Source organism: Neurospora crassa, linkage group III (assembly GCF_000182925.2).
Source record: "Neurospora crassa OR74A linkage group III, whole genome shotgun sequence".
Lineage (NCBI taxonomy): Eukaryota > Fungi > Ascomycota > Sordariomycetes > Sordariales > Sordariaceae > Neurospora > Neurospora crassa.
The window spans coordinates 3,769,711-3,789,647 of record NC_026503.1 but is presented as its reverse complement, the minus strand read 5'-3'; the positions used below and the strand labels follow the sequence as shown (position 1 = coordinate 3,789,647).

The window sequence follows — 19,937 nt, the reverse complement described above, 5'->3', positions numbered from 1 at the left end:
TCCGTACCTGGAAGATACAGCAGAGGCGATGGCGGGAGGTCTGGCAGGTTGCTGGCTCATACACTCCAGCATGTCAAATAGGCGTCCAATCAGTTTACAAGTACCTGCTTGAAAATGCACCAGAGCTGTGCAGCTGTCTCGGCCTCCATTACCTAGCCTGTTGCTCACACTGGCTGTTGCGATGGTCGCGAGAAGCTGTGCCTTTTGAACATCGAGGGGAGTCTCTGAAAAGGTCGGGTACATATCTTCCACGAGGATCATCTGCGCATAATCTGGCGTCGATCCACGCGGCTCTCACAGCCCTTCCATCTGACAGACAGTCCCCAACTTCCCCAGAAGCATGTCGAAAATTCGTGAGTTGAATGGCTGACGATAGTACTTGACAACTGAGTCCCCGGTCGGTACATTACTTTTCGCGTTGAAATCTAGCGTGATGGGGAAAGGGGGAGGGGGCCTGCAGGGGTCGTCTTGAGATTTGGGCTGTCCTTGTCGCTGATTGGGTTCTGGATTTCTCCCCCACCATCGCCTGCTTCCATTCTCTCACAACGCAGCCTGGCCGACCAGCCAACCCGATTCACCTGAAACTCGTCAACGATAGAGAGAGGACGACCAAGGAGGGGCACATCGTCACCTAAACATCCGGTCCGAGCTCGCCTGTGCCCAAAGTGCCATCGAATGAATCAAACATCACCCAACCCACACGACGAACACGAAGGCAGCTCTCTCATTGTCACCTGAAAGTCAAAGCTGGTATCAAGGATTCGAGCTGCTCGTCTTCGACTCATCAGGGACTAGTATTTCCCGACCAAGTATCGCCCCCATGGCTTATCAAGTCAGACTCGAGTAAACCTGCCCCGAGAGGCCACGAACAGAAGATACACCTAGATTATTGTACATACTACACTACATATCTTGAAGCATGCGGAGACAAGTGCGTTGACACGTACATGTAACTGCACGACGTACGTACTGTAAGTGGACACCTCGCCCATGAAACTCGCAATCTGCGACAGTAAAAGAATTTCCATCTCGGACGTCTGGATCGCTCGGTTAGGTGGATCTCGGGCACTTCCATACGGAGGGGTCACATTTCACATTTCTCACCCGTGCAACGTCTTGTTTGGTCCATGTTCGAGCGGTCAAAGAGTCATCCTGTTCTGCCCATTCTTTTGTCCTCATGCTGCTCATGATAAGTCTGAGACTACTCCTAATGAGTAGCTACAACATGTAGTTCGTCCATCTGAGACGGCCTCCAGCTGCTTCAGGCCAGAGGAAAAGGGCATGGAACGACGAAAGGAGTATAGACGCTACTCTCGCTAGCGTCCCGCAAGAATCGAAAACTCTCAACGAGCATCCCAGTTTTTGGATATCTTTCTGCCACTACGACGGTATGAAACGGCCACAAACGTCGGCCCAATGGAATCCCTCCCTTGGCGGCCCCGAGGCCCCGGAACAATTAACGCCGGCAACAGTCTGTGCATCAAATAATGAATGTCGTGCAGCAAGCCGTCGACCATCATGTCACAAAGCCCTTAGCTTGGTCTGGGCAGACCGTTGAACGACTGGACAGCAGAGTCATACAATTACCGTTATCCTCGGCCAAGGTCGCACCAGCCAATCTATAACAAATGAATTAATCCAGGGATTCACGACCGCGCCGAGTTCGCCTTTACGGAACTCGTTGCCATTTATAACTCTGCTCACTGGAACTCATTGGCCAGCCTGGATCAGATGGTTCGCGTGGTGATGATGAGAAGGAATCTGCACAAGATGCAACCCACTGGCACAGCACCCATTCAGTCGGTGTTAGGTAGTCATCAAAGAAAAAAAAAAGAAAAAAAGTTCTTCAAATGAGAGATACATATGACGTTGCTATAGCGAGGTTCGGATCACGAAAACATTGCTTGTTCAGTTTTTGTTGGTCTTTCTCACGGATACGGAGACGTTTCGTTCACTATTACCCACCATCCATATAAAACCCCCATTCGGCTGTCGGCTGTTCGAAAACTTCCCGCTTTCAGGGTTTAATTACCAATTCGTGTTGGCTTCAATATTTGATGCCCTCTGATATCACCAGGCATCATCTAATAAGCGTTGCATGCTGATATTTCCGACGAGCATTCCAGCCAAGACTTATCCCTTTTCAACACCGCACTCGAAGCAGAGATAGCACACAACGGTAACGTGGATTCGTGCAGACCTCCAAAAAGGGTATGATGAAACTGGTAGCATTACATGCTTGAGCCTCATTATACTTGATTACTGAACCATGCCGTTAACTTGCTGGGTCTTCTGGGTTTGGGGAATATATGCAAGCATGTTCGAAGACTGCAACTTGAATGGGATGCCCCTGTTTCGTGAATGGATAAAATCCCGAGAAAGACAATGATTTCGTTCTTGCGGTAGATGGAATACACCGTAGCTATTCCATCCAAGGACAACTCATGTTACTTCCAGGTGAAGGACGGAGACGGTACAGAATATGAAGAGAGGAGAAACAACGTTACTTCACAACGAGGTCCACAAACTGAACGTAGATCTGCCAACAGCCTCTCAAGACCAGCAGCCGACGTGGTGGACAACTTGACTACGCGCTCAGAAATAGGACACATTTACCAATGAACCCCTACCCACAATGTCTGTCCACTCCCGGCTTGCCGCATTATCTTGAGCCAGACGGGACTACACTACAATACAATGCTGGTTCCTTTTTATTTGTTTGGTGGCTGGTTCTTCGGTCATAGGTTTAACGGATAAGTTTTAGATTTCTTATTAGTCTTCATGAGAAATTCCATCATCCATTTAAAGTAGGTAACATAGGACAAGTGGCAAAGAGTTTGGAATGCCACAGAATCCTCTGATATATGTCTCCTTATATCGCTCTCCATCTCCTTCAAGGCCTTCAAGACCGGAGAATATCAGTCTCAAACCGTTACGCGATATAAACCCGCACGCTTCTTCTAGATCTATCAAAGCTTTGGCTCCTTTGTACCAGACTGGAGAACAAACCAGGGCTAGGTTGTACACCATAGAGGTAACCAGCCCCTACCTAGCCCGTGATCTCTTCGTATCTGCGGCTCGGCGAGCCGCGGAATTACCTGTTCACTGTTCCCCCAGGAACAAACGGGTCCTCACCTCTACATGATGATTTTGGCCCTGGCTAGGGTAGTGAGAGAACGGTGAACTGATGACGTGCTCATAAGGTAGACGGATCACGGCTATTTGCCGGGCTGGTATGGTGGAAGTTGTGATAAGCCGGCTGGACTGACTACGTATCTGGCAGTCGCCTTTTTTTCTCTCTTTTTTTTTTTTCCATGAGGTTTGGCTTCCATCATTTTAACCATCTAGTCAACGGAAACAACACACTTGTTCTTCTTAATTGATGAACTTTGGTTGGATGTTGTGGCAAGGTGGAGATGATGGGTAATGATGATCATATCGATTATACCCAAGGTCTGCCGGCGATGAGTGACTTGAAGAAACACCCCTATTTCTGAATTTTGTGTAACGGCTGCCAAAGTGGGAATCGGTCGATGTCTGCGGCTTAGAGGTTGAAGTACATTGCCGAGTTGTGAGGGCACTGAAATACATTCAACAGGATCAATAGCTCGGGTCATGATGTTCTTTCGTTGCAGCTTCTAATGTTCGCAACGATTGAAAATACATGAGAGGTTGAGATGTTATTGTGGAAAACAAACTTGGGTTCTACCAATCCGATGATACTATAACTACCTCTACGCCACTCCATTGGCTTTGATGCATTTCAGAGTCCGAGTAGACTGTTCCTAACGTTGTGACATCTTGTCTCCTGCTCCTCAACATACGAACTGTTCATCGAGCCACAAAACTCAAGTATATTGTCGACAGAGAGAGCAATATTGCTCACCCATTGTATTCAAAATGATGAAATAGTAGGATGAGGATCAGCTTCTGAATTAAATTCGATCTGTAACAAAAACGAGACGGAACCAAGGAATCAACAAAAGTCATACTAGGTATGCTTGCCGTTTGCTTTCCAAGCAGTTCACAGTTCCTCCATACCTGCAATCACTTTCTAGTAGTATAACTGTAGTATAAGTCCTGAAACGGTAGCTAAGCCATATTTGTCGAGGCCCCCGTTTTTGTTCTCAAGACATACCTAGGTAGCCATCCCACCAGGCAGTCGTCACTTCACACTACCAAAGTATCAACGCACTGAAGATGAACAGTTAAAATGCATGTAAGGAAATGGGAGTAGGCGTTTCATGTCCCAGCGAGTACCTCCCACCTCACATGGCCAGCTACAGTGCCTACCAACTATCGGAACCGCCGCATCTCGGGCAATAATTAATGCATACCTAAACTTGGTCCAAAGACAAGTAATTAGGCAAGAAATAGAAGAATACAGACAACGCTTCTACGTCATTTGAACCTTTAACAACAGTATAGAAGGTCAAGTACCTGAAACTGAAACATTGTCCTGGGGAAGACCATAAGCCCGATACTGCTCGGACCGACGACACGTTGTGGAAACGCTCGGATTGCTGTATACCAGACGATATACTTGACGTGTACCAGAGATCCAAGTCGAGAATGGTGTGCATGGTGTCACTTTTTGGACAATGGCCTCCGATTCCACCTCTTAGTGTACCGCGAGCGTCACTCTCTGTACTTGTTTTCCTTTTCCATCTTTCTTGATCCTTGTTGAAATGCTTTCCCTTACTCCCTAACATTCAAAACAATATTTCATAGCTCCGCCAGCTTGGAGTTATCTGGTTCTCATTCTCTGACGACCGGAGACGGATAACGACCTTGTGTGAAGTCTATCCTTGTCTCAAGTCAAGATTTCGAATTGCGGAGCGTATCAAATGCCATAGAGACCGTAAAGTTTGTGATGACTCTAAAACCCTTCCAGTACAATGTAGCTACCACTGAGTCATTTTGAAGAGGGAATGGTGATGATTTGAGTAGTACAGAGTCCAGGAACCTCGGGTTCTGGAGTTGGGGGTTCATCGTCAACGTGATCGAGGGTGTTCTTGCCTGAGAGTTTCGCAATCCCAAGATATTGGTCACGGAATGATTGCTATACGTGAACACCAAAAGAGCTTATTCAAATTCCGGGAACACTGGCCGATTAAATAGTGAACCGAATGTGAAGTCAAGTATTTGGAGTCTTGAGTCCGGGAAGTGAATGTTGAACCCGAGTGACCTCAAGTCCCCAGCGTGGAGTTGCGAAGTCCAAAGGCTCATCTCAGCTTGGTGGAGTATCCTCAGCAATGGAACGCGGGAGCAGGCCAATGCCCGTCAGCAGGTGGGGTCGGTAGCTGCTCGCCTAACTTTCAGCCGCCTCCATCTTCTTGCTGGGGGGCGAAACCCTGCATTTCCCAAATTCTTGGCGACGGATAAACTCTTTCTTTCCACGCTAAAAATTTCTCCGATAACAGAGGCAATAGAGGCTCAGTCAGGTTGTTGTTCACCACTCGCGTGCCGCCGACTGTTGAATTCAACCCATCCGTGTGTTCCTGGAAGGATTTACACAATCGAATAACAACAACTTTACGCAAAGATCCAAACCATCTTTCAGTTACCGGTAACTCACGTTACCAACAACCATTACAGTCAAAATGGGCAAGATCACCAAGTTCGGCGACGAGGGCGAGGAGGTTACCATGAAGGAGACCCCGACTTCTCACCAGCCGGAGGCTCAGGATGATGTCTCTATGGCCGATGCGGGCGAGGAAGGAGAGGAGGGAGATGAGGAGTATGAGGAGGGAGAGGGTACTAAAGTTAGACTTGTACGTGAAACCCTCCATGACGAATATATGTCGACTCGAGACTAACACCTGAGCACAGCTTCCTGGTTCTACGCCCACGGCCGCTTCTTTCGAGTTCCTTGATGAGAACCATACCCTTGGTAACGCGCTCAGATACGTCATCATGAAGAAGTGAGTACCGGGAGCTTCACTTGTCTCATGTTAATGAGCTGAGCTGTGACTGTGCTAACACCATTTCATAGCCCTGATGTCGAATTCTGCGCCTACGCCATTCCTCATCCCTCCGAAGCCAAAATGAACGTTAGAATTCAGACCTATGGTGCGTCATCTTTCTCGTCCACTTCTTAGCGAGACCTGTGAATACAGAGGTGAACTAACAGTAACATGCAGAGGGCACAACTGCTGTCGAGGCACTCCGCAAGGGTCTGCGTGACATTCAAGATCTTTGCGACGTCGTTTCGGATAAGTTCCTTGAGGCGCGCAAGGACTTTACTGATAAGAAGGCCGCTGCGTCTGCCTAAGCCTCTTGTTTCTCACCTTTCTTTTCATCGTTAATTTTCACCAGCATGGGTAACGGCGTTTTGGGGCTTGAATTGGTAGTAAATCACAAGGGGGAACAAAAAATAGACAAAGGAAAACTCGCTGTGAGTGGCCATCAAGATAAGGGGGGAAGATAAAAGAACAAGCGGCTGCGTCCATGGATGTTCATCTGGCTTGCGTTATATACATAGGCTCTAGAGGAAAGGCTGACATTGATACCCTTCGTTATTACTCTTCTTAGTTGCGACCCTAGATGAAAGAAGAGTATTGTGAGCTACCCGCACAATGAAGTGGCCATCATCAAAGACAAAAGAGCTGCATGTATAGGCTTACCTGCAGGAAGCCATCGATAAAGCTGGAGGGAAGTCTCTTGGCTCCACGGAAGCTCTCCTCGTTGAAGTACGACATCATGTGAGTCGTCTGGCGCCAAAAGTTCATGGTTTCCTGATAGACGCGTGGAGAGTCAGCGTCAAGTTACCAGAACAATCAGTCCGAATCGCCGCGACGCATAACATGCGCCAGCGCTCTGATATTCCCTTCTGACCCCTTGCCTGGAACCCTTTCCCTCTTCTTTTTGGGTGTTCTCCAGATTTTGGACATGACCCCACTGCTGTGCCCGTTTCTGGGGATCCCCTGATTCATGTCCGTGTGGATAGTGACGATGAAGTGGAGCCTTACTTGATAGTCGGCATGGCCCTTTGTGAGCAGAACATCCACCACGGGCAACTTGTTAACGAAGCGGTTGCGCTCGAATTCCTGCCTGATGCGAGTGCGAATGACCGAAATGGGGAGGGGTAGTGAGTACATAGACTGCATCTCGGGTGTCTGTTGTATGTGATATCCTGGTTAGCGAATCCTCGGTCGGGATTGTTCGCACTCCTCCCATTATATACGTCGATATCCAACGTGTTCGTCGAAAGCTGGAAATGCTCGTTCTATGTAGGTTCGCTCGTAACGTACCGAACGAAGCCATCGCCGATAAAGGGCGAACACCCTCCGCTTGGCGTCGCTCCAGTTTGCCGCTACAATGTCCGTCAGAGTTACTCGTTCAGCTTGTACAACTGGGGTCACTTACACTGCCTGGTGGTGATGGCGTACTTGGTAGGTGTGATGGGCATTTTGGGCCAATTCGTGACTTGAGGACCTTTGGAGGTTGTCGCCGTTCCGTTCGCCAGGGTCGGTCGATTCGTCGTTCGCATGACAGCTTGTAGCTTCAGCAGTCGGCTCGGGGTCGGTAGCATCCAGCTAAGCCACAGTTGCTCTTACACACAGAGTGCGGGCGCTGATAGCACTAGCCACAACTACAAGAGGCCAATGACGTTGGCGCCACAATTCCAAGGCGTTTCTGGCAGGCAATTTTGAGCCAGTTCACTGCACTTACGCCGGGGATCACAGCACTCTCCTCTGGTCAGCTCATTAGATTTGAAGTTCTCCATCCTTCAACCGAACAATTGCGATATCACCACACACTCCGATACTCTTCCGAGTATATACGTTAGCGCAACGCAAAACACGTTACTTAAAGCACCGCTTACTAAATCCCGAGGCCGAGGACCAGCGACGACCTCAAAATGCCAGCCATTCGCCCCGCCTCGAAGCGCAAGCCGCCCCCAGAGGGTTTTGCCGACATTGAGGAGGATCTGCTCATCTTCGCCAACAAGATGAAGGACGCACAGAACGCCCCGACGGACAACATACCCAAGCACCAGGCCAAATGGCCTATCTTCCAGATCTCGCACCAGCGGAGCCGGTACATCTATGAGCTCTACTACGAAAAAGAGGCCATCAGCAAGCAGCTGTACGAGTGGCTGCTCAAGAATGGATACGCGGACGCGATGCTGATCGCCAAGTGGAAGAAGAACGGCTACGAGAAGCTCTGCTGCCTGCGCTGCATACAGACCAAGGAGACCAACTTCAACTCGACGTGCATCTGCCGCGTGCCCAAGGCCGAGCTGAAGGAGGGCCAGGATGTGCAGTGCGTGAGCTGTGGGTGCAGAGGGTGTGCTACTGGTGATTGAAGAGGAGGAGGCACGGATTTGAGGTTATAAAATTGAAAAGGGACGGCAGGGACAAGCAACTTTTTTCAAGGCTGAGATGTGGTGGAGAAACAATGAGAAGCCAGGGGCCGACGAACGGCTGTTCAGCGCCGCGATAATGATACCAACAACATCTCTTTGTCGAGCACGCATCGGGAGAGGGAAGAGGCGTTCACGGGGAGAGGGTAAGATAAGATGCTTTCTCCTTTGCAGAGCTATGTTTGACGCTTACTGTTGAGGGAGCAGATTGAACAAACATACGAACACGTTATGTCATGATATCATGGAATGTGAGGACCGTATCAGTATGTTCTCGCTACAGATGTGCAATAATATGTTTCAGCTGCCCAGTACTAATGGAATTGGTTTGCCCAAGCCTTACCACATCTCGTTTTTGCACTTCCTCTGTTGTCACCTTTTGGCGAATCCAGTCTTTCCTCCACGACCACGACCAAATCTGACACTGGAGGGTACGAACTGCAGTGCAGACATCTTGCCTACCAAGTCTCCCATATCCACGTCAGCCGGCTCCTCAACGGCCTCCTCGTGCGGTTGGTCTGTCATCTCAGCATCGGGTTTCGTCGATGTTGGAGTGGGCTCGGGCCGATCTACTTCCATCCGCTCCTTCATTTCTGATGGAGGCTTTGACTTGGAGTTGACCTTTGGGTCGGAAGAGCTGGCATGTGTTTCCGCTGCCGATGGCTTGTGGACCCGTTTCTGTTTCGGCCGCCGTTCATCCAACAACATCGACTGCCGCCCGTCAATACCGTGCAGTGTCACCGCGAAGAAGAAATTCTTTGGGTACATGTGCTTATCAATGAGATGCATCCGTCGCTTTTGGGGGGTCATGCATTTCCTTTCGCAACCTTCCACGAAGCAGGAGTACTGGAACGTTCGTTAGTGGCAAGCCTGCCAAAATTGAATCGGCACTCGGCAAGGCCAAGGACACGCCAGGACCAGGAGGGGAAAGAGGAGAAGTTGGAGGGCAGGACATACCGTGTGTTCACCTTTGTCTCTTTTGACAGCCGTGAAGGAGTCATGATTCTCCTCGATGTGCAGCCCAAGTAGATGAGACGAGGGGAAGTTTTTACGGCACTCGAGGCACCGGTTGGTGTGGATGCTGTTGTAATGGGATTCGTACTCGGAGTATGTCAAAAACACCAGTGTGTCCTTGTGTGGCGGCAGCGAACATTTCATCTGCATCCTGGGTTGGCTGAGGCTTTCGGTGGGATCTAGCCCAGCGATCTTTGCAGCGGGTGGTGACCCGGAGGCATCGGCGCTGGTAGATCGGCTCGTTGTTGTCTCGGTGGTATCACCCAATTGCTGTTGGTTTGGATAAAGAGAGCTTGTCGTTGTTACTGTTTGTTGATAGGGCAGAGGGTCCTCCTCGGGTTCGCGTGACCGCTTCATGTTTGTGCCTTATCGGTATTCTTTTGGGTGTGTTGATGGACTAGATTTGCAATGACATTTATTTGTACCCGAATTCTGTTGGTCATGGGCTAGGTATACCGCTTGCTTCCTTTACCCTTTGTTTTGGATTTGATATTGAGGTCGGTTGTAGTGAATCAGACCAGCAACGTTGTCGTGGAACGATTCGATATTGTGGTTTCTCCAACCAACCCTACTCCTTGAGTTTGAGAACTTCGATGTTCTATCATCCGGTTTAGCCCTCTTTATCACTAGTGATATGTACGTAATCCATTCGCATATGACTGATTGTAAGTTGACGCAAGCTCAGATATCGTTGGAGTGGAATTCGATGTCGACAGGTGATGAAAATCACTGGAGTGAAAGCTTCCACTTTCATCATGTCTAATATGCACGGACCAATTGCCCTCTGGGACATTGTTAGCGTCAAGTGCTAGTGAGCCGTGGGTGCTGTAGGGTACTACTTACTGTGTAGGTACCTAGAACTAGGGACAAGTGGAATCCTGTACATCGGCCAGCTCAGTTCAACGTCAAAGGACCCGGACCCGACTCTTTGGCGAGCGAGCGGCAGAGGGGACGGACCACACACCCACATGATTGCGCGCGTTATCCCCTTGATCATCTTTTGCATCTCTATCGATCCCGTCCGACCCAACTTTTTTTCTTTGCAGACCCCCAATCTTCGTTTTGGAGGTTCCGCCTTGCGCGCGTCACCGGATCGGCATAGGATTCCTCGCAACAACCACCACTACGCCCGCCGCGTACTCGTCTCCGATTGCCGCGATACGGGTCTCGCCTCGCCGTTCTAGTCATACAATTTTTTGTCCCGCCTTCCAATGTGCTCAACATCGCCGGACCGTTGTCGACCTGCAGCCCGCGAGACGCAGCGCCCCCCTGCGCACATCCGCCGAAGAGAATTTCTGAACGAGTGATGGAGCACTTGCAGTACAACCGCCCCATCTCGGTTTGTCCAGGCTTAGTGTAGAGCTTGATGCTCAATTGCCCGGAATTTGCACAACATTTAGTCCGGTATACCTCCGACTACGACACGCCGAACTCTACGCATACATACATAGGTACTCCTGCTCGGGCGCCCACCCTCCACCATCGTACATAACGGCTCCAGTCGCCCCTCCAGACGGACGCCCATCGATTTGTTGTCGCCTTGCCTTTTCTGCTCCACACAACAACTTCATCCGCGGTGGGTGACATCGACTGCTCGTCGACTACGCCCAAACCCGGCATCATGGCGACAACAGGTGCCATTCCACCGGCCGAGGAGGCATGGAAGTGAGTAATCTTCGAACCGGGGCATAATGGCCGTCTAGATGTGGAATATCTCTGCTGGCTGGACTGTTCACTAGAGATTCTTTGCTAACCAAGTCGGTGTCGTAGGGCCGCCCAGAAGCTGCGAGCTGCGATCCACAAGGAAACTCAAAGCATCCAGCATGGCGGACCGGGCTCGAATGAGGAGGCTCGCTTCCAAAAGATCGAGAAGCTAATGGAAAAGTGGGAGCTGTCCTTGACCACCAAAGACTTCACGTTTGACTAATACGCTGCTAGCTACCGTCTCCATTGTGTTAGCATCATCTGGACCGACATTCGCGCAGCGAGCGAACTGGACGTCGAGCAGACCCTCTGGAGCACCCACAGCATGGTCACCAATGCCTACCGAAATGCCATCGGCAAAATTCAGGGATCTGGTCAAGCGGTCCACAAGCGCAGCATAGAGAAGCTCTATCTGGCCTTCCTCAAGACGACCCAATATTTCTACAAGGGCTATCTCCAGCGAGTGTGCGCCCGCTACAACATGAAACAACTAAAGCGTGTTGCCCGCATGGCCGACCTGGAGGACATGTCTGTGCCGGAAGAAGACAGGGTCGACGCTACCGCTGCGAACCTAGAGGGGCTTGTCACCGCGTCCTGCCACAGAACCTTGGTATATATGGGCGACTTGGCCAGATATCGCACCCTCATCCGTTCCAAGGACCGCCGCTTCGACACCGCCCTGGCTTACTACTCAATGGCCAATGACCTCGTGCCAGAGTCTGGATTTGCCCATCACCAGAGTGGACACATCTATGCCACCCTCGAGAACCATCTGGAGGTTGTTTACCATTTTTACCGCGCCATCGCCTGTGACAAGCCGCACCCGAATGCCCCGGCCAACCTCGAAACCGAGTTCAAAACCCTTCGGAAGCGGAAAGCTGCTGCCGCGGCTAAGGGTAGTGATGATGCTATGATCTCTTGGTTTGTCAAGCTCCATGCCTTTTACGCAAAGGGCGAGGAGTTCAACGAGCGCAAGGAACTTGAAGCCGAGGTTGACACGCGTTTGGCTTTGGCTTTGACCAAGAGCAACCAAGCCGATGTTACCAAAGTTCTTCTCAAAATGGTTCTCATCAACATCACGGCTTACGTTGTTGGAAAGAAGAATGTTGAAGGTGAGCAAAATCTCAGTGATTGCGACATGACCAGATGCTGACATGACTACGTAGCTGGCTGGACAACCGAGAAATCTCTGTCCTGCCAATTTATCTTGTTGCAGAACGTTCGGGTCATCCATACGATCTCCCGCATCCTCCACGAGGAAGTTCAAGATATCCTGCGGCGCCCGGCTGCCCCTGGTGATGCTTCCACGAAGAAAGCGGATACGACCAGCAGATATACTGCCACCTTCCAACGCACGCTGCCCCTTTTGCGCGTGTATATGACCTGGCTATGCTCCTACAGCAAGGACATCGTGGAGTTCCAGGCCTACCTGGAGCCGCTTTACGGAAACATGTGCAAGGCTCTCGGCCGCGCGCTCACCGTTCTGTTCGAGTTGTGGCTGAGCGACACCAACCTTAAGTCTATCGTTCCATACCAGTTCCCCGAGGACGAGGAAACCATCGGTATCAAATGCCTGAACGGGCCCGACCTTCATGACGGCTGTCAACTGTCTTATGATCCTACCACTTGCAAGCCGAAGCCCAGAGCTGAGGACGTCAAGGATGCCAGCTTTACCGAAGACGACATTGCTTTCACTCGCATCTTCGATGTCCTCTTCTGTGCAATTGACCTTGCTGAACGCTCGGCTTTCCCTCTCATGGTTTGCAAACTTATAGAGGATTCGCGCGAGGTGACCAAGTTCGCGTATGCAGAGGGCGGAAAGCAGGAGTCCGTTGCGCAACCTGAAGTCGAACAACAACCTGCCTCCGAGACCGGACTTCCGGTTACTGAGCATATTCCGTCTCCCATAGCTGAGCAGGTTCCCGTGGATGCTCCGATTGCGAACCCTGTTTCGGCTCCTGTGGCTGCCGCAGTTGCCGCTCCCGTCGCGGCACCTATTGAGGAGATTGCTCTAGACAGCCTAGACGAGTTTGCTGAAGATCGTGATTTCTATAGAGATCCTAAGGAGATGCAGCCTGCTGTGAGCCGGGCTTCTGCTTCACGAGCACCAAAGGCACCCCAGGCTGCTTCAAACTCCGAGTACTCCATTGACGCCCAAATGTATCAGCTCTTGAGCGATTTCCTTGCTCCCCCCGATACCACGGACCATACTCGGAAGCCCAGCAGCCATGGACCAGACGAAACTTCGTACGGAATCGGTTCTGTCACTGCTAACGAGCTTCGCAATGCTTTCGGATCTCCTAGCCCAGGCTCAGGCTCGGGGCATGGTTCTGCGTCGGGGTCAGCTCCGGGGTCAGCTACTGCCAGAGGATACCAGCAATTGCCTTGGAACTATTTCTACACTCCTGCGGCTGCTGACAACGACGTCCCGAGGTCTTCCGTGAGCCGTGGTACTCCCGGTCCTTGGGGAGGACACGGATCACCATATCTGCATTCTAAGAGCATGAGTAACACCGCAATTCCGTCAGGAGCCTCGATTACCACTGGCCCTAGCACCGTTGAACAGCAACTGGCCAACCAGCTGGCCAGCCTTATCCCTTCCACTTCCGCAAAGCATCAGTCTGCTTCTCCCCGCGGCGTATGGCCGGAGCTGGGACAGGCATCAGCTTCGCATTCGAGACAACGGTCCAATGTCGGCGGGGCTGGTTCCAGTTGGAATCCTGCTGTCGGCAACCCCCCTGGGCTGTGGGGTGACATGCCCAACTCCCCCTTTTCCTCTATGTCCTTCTCGGGTGCAACTTCGAGCCTGCCGCCAGTGAACAGTCCTTGGGGCTTGCCAGCAAAGTCCCACTGGGACGCTGTTCCCAATCGCAACCCCGGCGTGTCAGCGGCTCCCAAGTCCGCCGGTTTGGTTGGTAGGATCCCCCCAGGCTTCGGACCTGTTCACGGAAACTCGAGCCCCAGTGGCGCATATGGGAATGGAGGACAGTTTGACGCAGTCAACAGCTTCGGACAGAGTGGCATGGCTACCAGGACCGCACATCAAAATGCCTTCAACCAGTCAAACGCAGACACCTATGCCACTTCTCAGGTTGAGGAGTACAATAGGCAAGCTCTTATGAACGCTTGGGCTAATGAATACGGGCGCACCTCGGCTGCCTTCGCTGCTGCACCTCCGGGCTTCGAAGCTGGCGGAAGGCCCCAGCCCCCACCGGGGTTCCCCAAGCGCTGAATGTCGACGTTGATCATACGTCAAAACACAAACACTGGTTTTTTTTACCATACTGGTACTCTTCAATGATGGCAACAACAGTTGAATGGTCGGCCGTGCCTCTCGCCTAGAAATCTGCGTTAAGGAACCCATCCGCTTAGTCTAGTCCGGAGTCCATAATATTGTTGGGAGTAGACACCGACACGACAAGGATTTGCGACAACACGTTTACGATGACTTAAGCGATGATTCGCAGAACCCCATTTCACATTGGGGTCACCAGATGGCGAAATCGGATAAGAACATTTGCGATAGCTTCTTGCCATACCATGCTGGAGGCTTCAGTCATTCTAACTGCCGTTAACACCTCGACAACTGATTGTCTGCACGTCTGCGCTGTCCCTCCCTTAGGAGTCGGGGAAGAATGACGAGGCATAAGGAATACAAGACGGAACGCGCTTGAAAAGGAATTTGCAAAACTCAGTCAGCAAGGTGATCACCCACCCAATGAGTTATTCTGCTTCGCACAGCCTCGTGCTTCCTTTATCAGTGGCGTATCACGCACGCATCTTGGATTCATTTCACTATTTGCGCGTTTGGTCTTATTCGACCTTAACCGTCCCGTGGTCCTGCCACCACTTACCGGAGGCAATTATGCAGGTTCTTGTTGCTTTCGTCTCGCCTCTTTTGAGTGACAGGAACAGCGTATTACTATTGACCCAAGTATGTGTATGAAAGGGCTTTTTGGAAGGAAGGAAAAGGTGAGGAGTTGCAGAGAAGCGAAAGAATCAAGAAGCAGTGGGGTTTCCGTTCTCGAGGTGGAAAAAAAAGACGAGGATTTGAGCAAAAGAGGAATTGGGCGCTCCAGATGTTGAAGCTTAGCCAGAGAGGAATGAAGACAAGGAAGAAGAACGAAAGATACTGAACAACACAACCAAAACTGAATTTGAGTTTTTAGCAGATTGACAGACGCGCGCTTCGACACATGACTTTGAAAGCAGAACTTCAACGAGGAAATTCAAGGCTATATTACCATACACCATGCCTCTGAATGTGTCAATGCTAGTCATCTTATACCTATCTGGTCGGGGCATGAGTACGCTGCCTCCGGCTGATCTTCCTTTCTTGCAAATGAATAGATGTATTTCCGAGATCAACCTTTTGGTAGTTTGCCCGACAACTAGGGAAGGATGGGTAGTTGTCACCATATGTAGAGGTACGTGGTTGAGGGAAGGGAAGACTCTGCGGTCTCCCTTGTCGAGTCGAGCCGTAGACTCGAAAGTGATCCGAGTTGAGTAGGCTGGGTAAGCAGAGCCTCTTGTCGGTCATGGCCAAGCCGAAAGGAGCACTGTGACGGTGGATCTCGCTCAGCATGCCCCCTTCGAGAAAAAAAAAGAAGAAAAAAAAAATTATGATAAGGAAGAAATCCCGGGGAAGGGAGAGAAAGAATCGCTCGTACCCAAGTCGAACTTGTTCAAGCTGGAAACCCATGGACCTTGATACAGGAGGAACGGTATGTATCCCCTTGGCCGACACAAAGCCCATCCCAAGGAGGAAATTTGAAATACAACCTGGGGGCCCAATAATATAGGTGATTCATAGAAGGACACTGTCGCATCCACCTTTAGATGGCCAAAATGGTATCACATGAGAAGGAGAGCCGAGGTTCTTGATGTCAAGTCGATCAGGTCCGCTGTCAGGATCCAACCTCTATTTACAGTCATTCCAGCTTCTCGCGCTCATTCGTACCAGCTTTCTTCACACTACTGTTCGAACAAAAACCCTAGCGGGAGTAAACATAAAGATATTGATGCCGTAAAAACCCGTGGTATATTGTGCCGTTGTTGAAACCATTTTATGACCAGGATGAACTAGTCATGATCCTATGCCAAAATTTGAACCATTTGTATGCAGTCAAGTAACCTAACCTAAGCCTGATGTTAAAAGGCTTCCTGGATACCTCACAACCAACGCCTCTTCTCCTATTGCGCTGAACAACAAGAACGCTCTACTAACAACTCTTCTACTGCCTCTTCAATTCACGCCCTGCTAGCCAACGATACTGGTCTCCCAGATTTAGTTGTGGCCGGGGTAAGCCTGCTTGGGGAAAGGGTAGCTGTTACATACGTTGTCAGTTGATACATGTGGAATAAAAAGTATTGCAGAGACGAGAGTTGTGAGAACTTACGAGGGACCGAGCTCCTGGATGGAGAGCTTAGCGAGCCATTGGCCCATGTGAATGGACTCCTCGATAGACTTGCCCTCGACGACACCGGCAGCGAAGCCGCCAGCGAAGGCGTCACCGGCACCGTTGGTGTCGTTGATCTTGGCGGGGTCGATGGAGTGGACGGGGTACTCCTTGACCTCATCCTCGCCCTGGATGGCAACAATGGTAGGCTCGGTGCCCTGGGTGATGATGGCAACGCGCTTGCGCTGGGTGTTCTCCTTGGGAAGGTTGGCAAGAGCCTTTGCGATCTCCTTAACATCTGTGGTGTTGAGGCCGTGGGACTCGGCGTAGGCGGCGGCCTCGCCCTCATTGCCGATCACGTAGTCCCAGTAGGGAGCGGAGGCATCAAGGGGTTCCTTGAAGAACTGGCAGATGAAGGGGGCGGAGAGCGAGAGGATGAAGGGCTTGTTGCCGCTGGCAGCCTGCTTAGCGAGCTCCATGATGGCGGGAGGGCAGACGGTGAAGTGGTAGCCGCCGACATAGTAGACCTCGGCGTTCTCGACAAGGGACCAAACCTCGGGCTTCTTCAAGTGCTCAAGGTCGTAGTGGTTGGCGGCACCGAGCTCAGTGCACATGGAGCGGTTGTGGCCAGTGATGACAACACCGCAACGGCCGGTGCTGATCTTGGGGTCGACACGGTACTCGACGCGGAGGCCAGCCTGCTTGACAGCATCGTGGAGGATGGCAGCGTACTTGTCGTCACCGACACCGCCGAGGTAGACGACACTGTTGGGAGGGAGGAGGTACTGAGCACCGCGGGCGGTGTTCTGGGCAGCGCCACCGGCAATCAGCTTAGCATCGTAGTTCTGGAGGAGGTCCTCGAAGAGGCCCTGGTGCTTCTCCTCGGCGAGGATGGCGTCGTTGGCCTTGAGGCCGTACTTCTCGAGGAGAGCCTCATCGCCAAAGGCTTGGATGTCTGAGATGCGATTGTTAGCTACAGCTCACTTGCATCATGCAGGTTCTTGCGAACGAAGGAGGACGAAGGGTTGCGCCGTGGTGCTGCGAGGCGGATTGGGAGTATGGAAAACCTGGATGCGCCCGAACTGCCAGAGAAATTTGACAGGCGCCAACTCAGGTGTAAACAAGATGAGACTGGCGGGAAAGAGCAGGACTCACCGAGAAGGGGATTCTCAAGGCAGAGAAGTCTGTAGTCCTTGGTGGCGGCCATCTTGCTGAACGGGTTGCTACGAATGCTGAAGCGACTTGGGGTTGTTGTGTGGAAAGAGTTGTTGACTGGGATAAGATTCGAAGCTGACAGCGAGAAGCAGCCCACGGCGGGGTCGCAACCGCGCACTAGGTTCGAGGTGGAAGGATTCGCCGCAGGGAATGGATTCACTGGGGCGGTGGAGTAGAAACACCGAGTTGCCCCAGCAGCACTAGGTTGACCATGTCGGCGAGCTCCAACAGCATAGGAGACACCGATGAGAGACTCAAGCTTGCCAGCGATGAGACGTTGTGGTCGAGTTATTGGATGTGTCAAAAGCATTTTGGACCTCAGTTCGGTGATATCGCGAGGAGATTGCACGATAACGCACCACGCTAAAAATTGGGCATGTGTTGCTGTAGTGCAATGCACATCGGAGTAAATTTAGGAGCTACTACAATCCAAGTAGACGGTCCATCGTCTCCAGAATTTGACGTCAGGTGCCAGTACGTACACAACAGCGTAGAGCAATTGGGTATCAAGTTTCTCCCTGCTAGCATCAAGAGTATTAGATGCCGCATAGTCTTCTCTCCTTTTCGCATTACCCCTCATACATAGTCTTGTCACAACGTGTAGACCAGTAACTGTAGTTGCTTCCTCTTGACCGAAGAAAAACGATCATGTCCGCTCATCAATTTGCCTAGGATGATAGTTATCATGCCCTTCCGAGTCTCCTTGATGTGATTGACGCGCCCTGAACTCAAGGGTCATGCTCGCTCACCATCTGAAGGACCACGGCTCGCATCTGGCACCCGTCTTGCTGCTTTGTGTGGGAATCATTTTTATTCCGGTACGTCCCAAGATGCTTGCAAAAAGAGGAAGTCTCCCAGCCGCCTTCGCAGTACCGTAACTACAAAGCAGCAAAGACCAATGCAATCCCAGAAACCCCAGCCCAGATGACAAACAAGAAATCGCTTTACTCCTTGGTCTTCTGGGTACCGCGGAGGAGACCAGTTCTCCTGGCGGCAATGAGACCCGCCTTCTGACCCTGGGCAGCGTACCTGGAGATGGTAGAAGCCTTACCAATATGTTGGTGGTTACCCTGTAGCACCATGTCAGCTCGCGTTCAGAATTCCGGACACCTGTAAAACTTACACCACCGTGAGGATGGTCGACGGGGTTCATGGCAACACCACGAGTCTTGGGCCAGCTGTTGCGCTTGACAGCGAACTTGTGCTTGGCACGAGAAGCCTCTGTAGAATTAATCAGCACTTCCGCTCTTTTCGGAGGACCACGTATACCGGGGAAAACGTACTAAGGAGGGGCTTGTCGGTACGGCCACCACCGGCGACGATACCGATCATGCCACGAGCGCTGCTGGAGACAACCTTCTTGGCACCGGAGGGAAGCTTGATGCGGGTCTTGCCCTCCTCGGGGTTGTGGCCGACAACAGTGACGTAGTTACCGGAAGTACGGCCGATAGCACCACGGTCACCAACCTTCTCCTCGACGTTGGAGACGACGGTACCCTCAGGGACGGAGCCGAGGGGGAGGACGTTGCCGACGGTGAGAGCAGCGTTCTTGCCGGCGTAGATGAACTGGCCGGTGTACATGCCCTCGTTGGCGATGAAGGTCTCGCGCTGCTTCTTGAACTTGTAGGGGGAGTTGAAGACAACGCGGGCGAGAGGAGCACCACGACCGGGGTCGTGGATGATCTCCTTCACAACACCACGGATGTAGCCGTGGCGCTCGGCATAGTCGAGAGATCTGAACTTAGCCGGGGCCTTGTTCAACCGGGTGTTGGCGGTGAAGATGGAACCGCGGCCCTTACGTTGGTTGCGAATCTGAGGGTAGAAGATGCATGGTCAGCATCGACATCATTGCCGTTTCGTGCTCCGAGCCTTTCCTCTGCCATTTGGGGCCATGCGCTGGTGCATCCCAAATATCCTCTCGATTCGATCACTTCCAAATCTCCAAATCGCCGCCCCCTTGCCGCCCTGGGCGCCGAATTTTATGCGATTGTCGGTTTCCCCCCATTGTCGTCGTCGGTTTTCGAGTTTGGAAGTTTCGTCGCGATCGTTTCGAGAGAACAGCTGGATAATGAAGATATCGGGATTTACTTACGACGCGACCCATTTTGTCCCTCCTACCTCAAATGACTGAAAGTAAAGGCCGGGTTTCGGTAAGTTGAAGGTTGAGTTGCGCTTCGTAAAAAGCTCCCGAAGTCAGTGCAAGACGATATTTTTCCAAATTCTTGTGTGGACTTGCG

The 19,937-nt window shown here is 51.4% G+C and overlaps 7 protein-coding genes across 7 annotated transcripts; 3 read left to right on the top strand and 4 right to left on the bottom strand.

Annotated features, from left to right (window-relative positions):
* Positions 1 to 5,389: 5,389 nt before the first annotated feature.
* NCU00419 (DNA-directed RNA polymerase I and III polypeptide) lies at positions 5,390 to 6,649 on the top strand. The gene is made up of 5 exons (XM_952212.2): positions 5,390 to 5,774; positions 5,833 to 5,924; positions 5,996 to 6,072; positions 6,144 to 6,397; positions 6,535 to 6,649. The coding sequence occupies exons 1-4, from the start codon at positions 5,604 to 5,606 to the stop codon at positions 6,272 to 6,274; spliced, it is 471 nt and encodes a 156-aa protein (XP_957305.1). The 5' UTR covers positions 5,390 to 5,603; the 3' UTR covers positions 6,275 to 6,397; positions 6,535 to 6,649.
* Positions 6,321 to 7,524, bottom strand: nuo14.8 (NADH:ubiquinone oxidoreductase 14.8). The gene is made up of 5 exons (XM_952211.3): positions 7,369 to 7,524; positions 7,254 to 7,315; positions 6,972 to 7,118; positions 6,627 to 6,737; positions 6,321 to 6,542 (listed from the first exon to the last, which is right to left on the bottom strand). Exons 1-5 carry the CDS (start codon positions 7,490 to 7,492, stop codon positions 6,531 to 6,533), a joined length of 456 nt encoding a protein of 151 aa, XP_957304.3. The 5' UTR covers positions 7,493 to 7,524; the 3' UTR covers positions 6,321 to 6,530.
* Positions 7,525 to 7,725: 201 nt separating this feature from the next.
* NCU00417 (cell cycle control protein cwf14) lies at positions 7,726 to 8,729 on the top strand. Its single transcript, XM_952210.2, has 2 exons — positions 7,726 to 8,634; positions 8,706 to 8,729. The coding sequence occupies exon 1, from the start codon at positions 7,865 to 7,867 to the stop codon at positions 8,309 to 8,311; it is 447 nt and encodes a 148-aa protein (XP_957303.1). The 5' UTR covers positions 7,726 to 7,864; the 3' UTR covers positions 8,312 to 8,634; positions 8,706 to 8,729.
* NCU00416 (C2H2 type zinc finger domain-containing protein) lies at positions 8,619 to 10,090 on the bottom strand. Its single transcript, XM_952209.3, has 2 exons — positions 9,326 to 10,090; positions 8,619 to 9,214 (listed from the first exon to the last, which is right to left on the bottom strand). Exons 1-2 carry the CDS (start codon positions 9,737 to 9,739, stop codon positions 8,741 to 8,743), a joined length of 888 nt encoding a protein of 295 aa, XP_957302.2. The 5' UTR covers positions 9,740 to 10,090; the 3' UTR covers positions 8,619 to 8,740.
* A 245-nt stretch (positions 10,091 to 10,335) lies between these two features.
* NCU00415 (hypothetical protein) lies at positions 10,336 to 15,381 on the top strand. Its single transcript, XM_952208.2, has 4 exons — positions 10,336 to 11,047; positions 11,153 to 11,266; positions 11,321 to 12,198; positions 12,253 to 15,381. The coding sequence occupies exons 1-4, from the start codon at positions 11,004 to 11,006 to the stop codon at positions 14,316 to 14,318; spliced, it is 3,102 nt and encodes a 1,033-aa protein (XP_957301.2). The 5' UTR covers positions 10,336 to 11,003; the 3' UTR covers positions 14,319 to 15,381.
* Positions 15,382 to 15,938: 557 nt separating this feature from the next.
* On the bottom strand, positions 15,939 to 18,010 carry NCU00414 (adenosine kinase; the record flags this gene model as incomplete). Its single annotated transcript, XM_952207.2, has 3 exons — positions 15,939 to 16,413; positions 16,486 to 17,440; positions 17,641 to 18,010. The coding sequence occupies 3 exons, from the start codon at positions 18,008 to 18,010 to the stop codon at positions 16,374 to 16,376; spliced, it is 1,365 nt and encodes a 454-aa protein (XP_957300.2). The 3' UTR covers positions 15,939 to 16,373.
* Positions 18,011 to 18,091: 81 nt separating this feature from the next.
* On the bottom strand, positions 18,092 to 19,877 carry NCU00413 (60S ribosomal protein L2). The gene is made up of 4 exons (XM_952206.3): positions 19,793 to 19,877; positions 18,984 to 19,512; positions 18,824 to 18,921; positions 18,092 to 18,770 (listed from the first exon to the last, which is right to left on the bottom strand). Exons 1-4 carry the CDS (start codon positions 19,802 to 19,804, stop codon positions 18,645 to 18,647), a joined length of 765 nt encoding a protein of 254 aa, XP_957299.2. The 5' UTR covers positions 19,805 to 19,877; the 3' UTR covers positions 18,092 to 18,644.
* Positions 19,878 to 19,937: the final 60 nt, after the last annotated feature.